Source organism: Homalodisca vitripennis, chromosome X (assembly GCF_021130785.1).
Source record: "Homalodisca vitripennis isolate AUS2020 chromosome X, UT_GWSS_2.1, whole genome shotgun sequence".
NCBI classification, from domain to species: Eukaryota; Metazoa; Arthropoda; class Insecta; order Hemiptera; family Cicadellidae; genus Homalodisca; species Homalodisca vitripennis.
This window is the reverse complement of record NC_060215.1, coordinates 160,468,880-160,477,076: the sequence shown is the minus strand read 5'-3', so window position 1 is coordinate 160,477,076 and position 8,197 is coordinate 160,468,880. Positions and strand designations below refer to the sequence as shown.

General features: G+C 29.4%; 1 protein-coding gene across 1 annotated transcript; it reads left to right on the top strand.

Annotated features, from left to right (window-relative positions):
• The first annotated feature begins 4,019 nt into the window (after positions 1-4,019).
• On the top strand, positions 4,020-7,095 carry LOC124368630. Its single transcript, XM_046825869.1, has 3 exons — positions 4,020-4,043; positions 4,574-4,639; positions 6,572-7,095. The coding sequence occupies exons 2-3, from the start codon at positions 4,577-4,579 to the stop codon at positions 6,944-6,946; spliced, it is 438 nt and encodes a 145-aa protein (XP_046681825.1). The 5' UTR covers positions 4,020-4,043; positions 4,574-4,576; the 3' UTR covers positions 6,947-7,095.
• The last annotated feature ends 1,102 nt before the right edge of the window (positions 7,096-8,197 follow it).

Genomic DNA, 8,197 nt, shown 5'->3' with positions numbered 1-8,197 from the left:
ATTTAGTTCCTGTACTTAATATATTTTAATTTCGTTTTCGATTATGAAAAGAAGAAGTCTCATTGACTGGCAAAGTTACTTCCGTAATAAGGGTGTAACTCCTATCAGTCTATATTCTTTTACGTATCAGAATAGTAATTTAGGTGCAATTACCTTACAGAATATATTTGTTTATTGGCTTTTACTTCTCGCCCCTTCTAGAATAGAATAAAATAACAATTATGTGTATATAACGTCAACGTAATAATAAAATATTTTGTCAGTTTCATTAGTGCCAAAAAAACTAAGTAATAAAACAATAGCCTGTAATGTTAGTGCGTGTGCCGTCTGAAAAGACTATATGTACTGAAAAATGTATTCTGCATCAAAACGTTCTCGAGAAAGAGATCGCACAAGAGCTATTTTGTTGAAGGCTTCCGGGAAGCCTTGATAACTGTTGATAAGTCCTGAAACCTCTCTCGCAAGTCAATAGTTAAAACAAGTTTTTTGAAGACAGTTCAGTTTGAAATATCCTTATACCTAAAAACAATTAAAAGGTCAGGCACCAGAAGACTAGTGTTTCTCCCTACGGTGCCTGAATACACTTTTGTTTTTTTCACCTCAGCTCTAAAATATCACTGAATTTAAAGAATCAGTACGGCCACACAAAAAATACAGACCGGGTTATTCGGGAACTCCTGCATTATCTTGGAGGAGGAAATTAGTATGCATAGATAGGGTAAACGGATATGAAGGTACTAATTGTATGAAGTTTAATGTATCAAGTCTGGCAAAGTCACAGGTTACACGAAGCTATTAGTCTTTCTTACAATAACATATTATGTAACGAATCTGTTTGTAGAAAGGCTTAATCCAACAAAATCATAAATTTATAATAATATTTAATGAACCAACATCAATAATTTTATGATTGATGAAGAAGCCATTCATATCTCCTATATTTCGGGAAGGATGAGAGACATGGTGTATTCAATAAAGCCCACAACCCGACAGGGTTTATGAATGATTTTATGAAATGATTATCAAATCATTTTCAAATAGACGAGAAAGAGTTCTATGATGGTGCATGTCCAACCGTGGACATCCAACATTCTCTTTCAACTTAATAAAGTACAATGCAATTCAACTTTGTAATACAGTACGTCACTAAGGTGCTGTTTGTGTTATTTAGAATTAATAATTCAAATGTTTTACTGAAGTCGGAAAATATTGGTTTAAGATATCTTAGACGTATTCTACCGAGCATTATGGACAGGATTAGAAATGCATTTCATTAGGTGATGAAATCTTGTGTGCCGTTGCCAGGCTTGGAACTCGTATTAAAATGTGCATTCAAAATTAACAGTTTGAACACCTATAACGGAACATAACATATTGAATACTCACTCACATAGAATAAAGTAACACAAAAGCATTGAATCTGAAGTGGTTACAACTCAATTGGATCAGATATTAAACATAAATATGTAAAATAATAAATAATTAAACACTAAATCATTACTTGTGTAATGTAGCCAGAAAAAACCGGTTTAAATCGGTAAAGGGTTTTAAAGAGGAATTGTCATTTGTAATGAATAATATTATCATTGTAGTATAATACCAGGACGTTCAAATGTCTTTCAAAAGCAGTCAATAATGTAATGCAAATGCATTATCCTGTAATATAGTCAATAATACATATATGATTATATCAAATGTGGAGTCTTCTCACAATGCATTTTAAAATGCTTTTTTGTGATGGATGATGTATATTTAGTCGTGCTTTTAAAAAAATAACAAAATGAAACCGTTTATTTTATTACAGATATGATGTTTGTTTAGGAATTGTTGTACTTTTCTTTTAACTATTGGTCGATTTACTTTGAGTTAGCAAAGTAATTACATATTTTTTGTTTTACCTAAGCTACACAAAATATTTCCCTTTAAAACTGTAATAGCCTTTCTTTATAAACAGAAAACAATTGCTATTGTAACTAAATATGTATATGTTTTAGGTATCAAATCTTTAGAATAATAATATCGCCATATTTAAGGAGAAAAATAATCGTGAAGGCCTCATTGAATAAAGTAAGGTTCAATAAAATAATAAATAATGTGTTTACCCCGGATTGAACAATGTTTAATTACATGGGCATCCTAATTAACCAGATGTGTTTAATAAATAAATATTTGTGTGTGTGTGTGTGCGCGCGTGCGCGCGCGCAGTCATACGTGTTTGTACATGTACGTGTTGTAAAGGTATTCATATATACTCGTAATTACGAATATGTTTTCGGATTATCGTATTTTTTGTGTTCTGGTGGTTATGATCGTATCTGTAAACACAATTCCCTATTATGAATATTATACCCCACATCGCAAAATCCTAATAACTTGTGCACTGCAGATAAATACGTGGCTTAATAAATATAGGTAACAAATTAACCTACATAGTATTCGCACAACAAGATCAAACTTATAAAAGTGAAATGCAATGCTTTAATATGCACTTAAACAGTACTTATACTATTTAAAAAGATCGGTATCTTTTTAAATAGTATAAGTACTGTTTAAGGTAGGCCTATAAGTATATTAGGTAGGCCTATAGTGTCATGTAAACTTTAAAATACTGCTACTGATTGATGTAGAAACTAAAAGCAAATATGATTTTCATGAAGTTTACTTCGACAATAGAATCTTATTATAATAAAATTCATATCTTAATCAGTCTTGTTAAAATCAGATGATTACAAATTTCATAGCTATAATTTGTAATGGATGGTTTTCAAGGTATAGAGGTTTCTGTAAAGTAAGAAAGCAAATATCAATGATTGTACGGCAAATCTTTAACGGCGATGACACCTTCAAATTCTTGTGATCAAGGGTATGTGAGCCAGTAAACTACTCCATATAAATCTCCTTGGCTTCAGCACTTTTTTCCCCAATCAGCGCCATATCCATCTTATAAATAATTACTAATTAGAGGAAATAAATAGTGTCAGTGATTGCCATTAAAAGCCAAATCCAAAGTGAATCATAACAATACTATCTTATTTAGAAACACCTGTTGTGGAAACAACTGATATTATGAGATTTTTAATTAGAAAAAGCTATTAATGATCCAAAGGCCAATATTTAAAACAAAAATTCAGTTCTTGGATCTCTGAGAATATACATTCGATACGAAAACAGAAAACACTCTCAACTAAAATAGGTGTAATTATTTCATGTTTAAACTGATTTCAACAAATTTGGTACGCTTTTTTCGTCGTTACATTGAAAAAAATGATTGCTATTGCACCTATCATTTGAGATTGACAGTTATAGAGACATACAATTTTGAAGACTTTTTAAATGGTGTAGTTTAGAAATGAAGACTGATAATATTCCTTTAAATCTAGTATTAATGTTCCCTTGATAACCTTAACATAAATGCTCAATTTTATGTTGTTCGCACTAACACGTTTTAAAATATAAGAAACATATGCACAGATGCACGAACGAAGAAAGATATTACTTGAATTTTGTTTCAATACAAATTGTTGCTTGTGTTTTCTGTATACTATCATATCATGAAGATGTACTTCTCTTGAAACACCCTAAGTATATCAACTGACAAAAATATATTTTAAGTTAATTTTATATTGATTTTTTTTATTCATTACGTTTAGATTTTGTTTACCCGTAAACTCTAGTTTTCGTGGAAAAACCATTAAAAATCATCTTCTGATAACATTTTATTACTTTCATACTGGTCTGATAAGGTAGCAAGCAATTATATATTTCAATACTAAAACCATCAAACAATAGTCGACTGTACTGATATCGAGCGTTATCAATTTTTACGAGCGTATCTGTCTTTTACGATTTATGTCTAAAGAACGTTTATCAATGGTTACGCGAATTAGCCAAAAAACAATGGAAAATCTGTGCGCTTGATATCAAAACTGTCACGGGATATGGTTTTATTTTCATATCATTGATTATATGATGACTATATAAGACAATATACTTCTGATTAAATTCACAGTCTTGGATGATACTCTGAAGATACACCACATAAGGTAAGTAGTTATGTTGTATAATATTTTTGTCATACGGAAATTTAGTTTGCAATTCTATAACAATATTTATTTTTTATTTTTTTTATTTTATATTTCACCTGTACAGTTTGCTAATAATTTCTTGAATAATCAACAACTAATTTGATGGTAAAAGCATTCTGACACTATAATCAAGTAATTAATTTATAGTATATTTTTTTATAAATTATTTACTGCAGATGGAAAGAAATTATATGTCAGTGTTATTATTAGTTTATTGCTTTATAGGAGCGAACATTTCTTATTGAGTTAAATAAATGTAAAATTTCAAATAAATTATAAATTCAAGAATAACGAAGTGGAAATTTAATGGATAGTATGCTATTGTATTTCATTTACTTGATTTTAATGAATCCCGTACAAAAGAATGTTAACCTAAATATGCTTTAGTAATTGCATTTACTTTTGTATTTGTAGATCTATTACAAATTGATATACGTAAATTGAGAATTTAGTTGTTTAACTGTTTAATTGTATATAAATTGTTACAGGAAATGATGTTTAAGAAACTCATCTGTTTCTGCCTGCTAGTAACGATAGTTCGCACCGACTTAACGGTAAAAAGAATATATAATTTATTAAGTATTTAGTTATATATGCTTTTATTGGCCATTAGTTTCAATGTAAATACATATTTAGCTTAAAGATATAATTTTATTAAGTATATCCGTTAATATATCCATAAAAACACTAGGATAAAAAACTGACACAATAGAAGTTTATGGGAATAGACGATTCTAGATTTTTTTATGTTACTTAATACATTGATTTTTATGCCTCCTGACCATAAAATATATATTAACATATATTTTTTCCTTACATATAAATAGATTAAATTACACCGACATAGAAAAAACATTAATAAATTTAAATTTGCAATATGTCAGAGAGTTATTGTTAAAATACCAAGTAACTGAGCCTCTTCAAAATATGAATTTAAGAAAATCATCAAATGATAAATGATTATTTGACATAATATATATATATATATATATATATGCCTTAAACAACCTTGTCCTGAGTAAACTTCTAACTACATATTTAGATTATATAACTGACTTTACGGTCATTGTGTGTTTGAGAATGAAATATTCGAACTATTAAAATGTCTATCATTTCGATTATTACAAAATCCTCAATAGTTTTAATACGTTGTTCTGTTTTATAGTCAATATCCATACTTGAATGAAAATATATCGGAAATTTACAAGAGTCGAAATTAAACACAATTTCGTAGCTAAACCCTGTTTGAGATAACAAATTACTTTTAGACTGTTTTAAGTATATCTTATATTTAACAAGGTATACCGTCTTTGCATGTTACTAAATTAGAACGCAATTATACTAACTTTGTAAAGTACAATGATACCAAACGTGCGAAATCCTGTTGCATAAACAAATCGATAATATGCAACTGTAATTAAATAATTGTGTTTCAAATTACATCTTTTATATTAATCCTTTTTGTCCGAAACAGCATTATGTATATTTATGAAAATCCTTCTATCACTTATATAATTTTTAAAACTACTGCCAGCTAGTATTATCAGTTTCAGCTAGGGTACCTGGTTCGGCTACAATCAAACTTACCAACTAAAGCTTATATTATTACTATTTTGTTCCCACCACTCGAGTAATATAACATACTCAGGCGTGTCAAGGTGTATGCAGAATTGTGTGTTCACTTTAATATTTAGTTACTGGGCTTTTGAATTTTTACTTTTGTACGAGTACAGTCTGTTAATATTATTTTTAATGACATTACCCATATATTAGAGATTCTTAAAAAAACACAAGGTTTTTACAGATTCTACAACCGATAATGTTTGATTTTGTTCAAAGATTTAGAGAAAGAATATAAGTGAAAAAAAAATTAAATTGAAGTATTTAATATTAAACTATGATTCGTAGCGTCATTATAGTGTGTAATAAAAATGTAAAAACCTTTGGAACTACACATTTGGCCATTTTGTGTTACAAAACTTGATTGTTTTTAGTTACTTCTTTAATAAATGTAATTATCTAGGTACCCCATAACAGTTCTGAGTACATCAATAAACTACCATCATTTCTGAATTACTCAAAAAATAGGATAACAATTCAGTAAGATTTGACAGTGTTAAACAATTATTTTATTTTTTATAACTTGGAATTGAAATACACATACTAGTTTTTTCATTCGATTTTGTCTATTTTATCAGTATACAAAAAAAAAAATGTTTTGAAGTAAATATAAGGAAGGGCCATGTGGCCCTAATATTACCTCTGTACTCATGTACAAACAAAGAAATTATAATTATGTTTAGATAAGCTTGTAGCTGATATAGTGTCCACATTTATAAAAGTACATTTATTAAAAATATAATCATTATATCAAAAGTTATATTATGTAAAACAAGGTTAATAAAAGCACTCAATTATACACTAACACTTGTAGACTTTTCTAGCATGTACATACATCGAATTGTAAATACCTGTATCATTTTCAGGACGAGATCTCCAGCTCCATAGACACAACTCCCCCAACACCCAACAGTGTGGTCCAACATTTTGAAGAACTTCAGAAAGATGGAACAAATCCTAAGCATAATGGAATTTCTCCTCGCTCCTCGGGCTCGCTTTTCGGACTTGGGATCGGTGCAAATCTCTTAGACGTGCATGCAGGTGCAGGTATAGGCCATGGCCGTGGAGGATATGGTGATATGGGCCAAGGGTTTGTTGGCGAACCTGCGGGAGGCCATTATCCACAACAACCCCGGTATCCACAATTCCCATGGTATCCACAACCTCCACGGTACCCTGGATCCATGGAAACACGAATGCTTTTCTATCCAGATTACCCTCCGGATTATATACGCTTGTAGCCTATACGCCTCAAGGAACGTTCACCAGCGAGACCTCCAACGTGTTACCTTCCCCCTTGCACATACATCGATTTCGTTTGGAGATGTCATTGAATGGAGATTTTGTTTAGCACTTCTCAAATATATTTTCACTAATAAAGCTTTAAAAATATATAAACAATTTCAGACTGTTTTCATTGGACATACCGAAACTTTTATCATGTTTCCAATAATCATTATAGGTTATGAGTTTCCAGATCAATTCCATTATTACAAATATATTGTAGTTAAATCAACAGATAATATAAACTATGAAATAATTTATTAGGCACCTTACACTCTTATTTACAAATAGCACTAAACTCATTGCGTAAACGAGAAGAAATGGCTTCGTATAAAATCTAAAAAAAGAATAAAATTTCATATTATTATAAAGTTCTTTTTATAATAAATTTTATCAATATAATTTTAATGGTCAGGAAATTTTGTGAGATTTAAAATCAAATATTTGAAATAGCTGTTAATAAACCTCTGTATATTAATAATAATATGGAAATAAAAACATTGCGTATATCGGAAAATTCAAGTATATACATTGTGTAATTGACGAAATTTCTACAAATAAATTTGGTATTGGCTGTTCTAATACCTAGATACAGAAATAAACTTCCTAGGTCATTTTTATAATATCCACTGTTATAATATCATTTTGTTCAAACATTTATACAGAGTGGCCATGAATTACTCCATAAAATATTACCGTATGTTTTGCCAGATCAAAATAAGTAAAAAATGTTTCATTTAGTCATATTTTGCTTAGTTGACTGCCTGTCAGATTTGTTTTGTACAACAATATATCATTAAACTTAATAAATGTATAAAATTAAAACTTTTATTATAATTAAAAGCCGTATTTGTAAGAAGGTACATGTAAATATCATCTCAGGTTTGAAATGGTTTTCATACAAAATCTTTTACTAACTTTAAAACATAATGTGCAGTATTGTAGTTTACACTAAATTAACCAATATCAAGCTTACACGCATGTTAAGAAGTTTAATCTATTGCTTATTAGTGCCCTGTTAAAATTATATAATTGTGACGACTTGGGAGTGTTATAGTTTTAAAAGAATAGTCATACATCCATCTAACATGTGCAGCCTTAAACTATTTTTTGGGGGGTACGTGAACCCTGTCTTTCCATTTTGCACTATAAAGTGTTAAGACTAACCATAAAAAAATTGTGAATCTAGTGTTATTCACTGACAGTTA

Coding starts and splice junctions, on each gene's coding strand:
- LOC124368630 (XM_046825869.1), top strand. CDS start 4,577: ATGATGTTTAAGAAACTCATCTGTTTCTGCCTGCTAGTAACGATAGTT. Junction 4,640..6,571: donor TAGTTCGCACCGACTTAACG/GTAAAAAGAATA, acceptor TATCATTTTCAG/GACGAGATCTCCAGCTCCAT.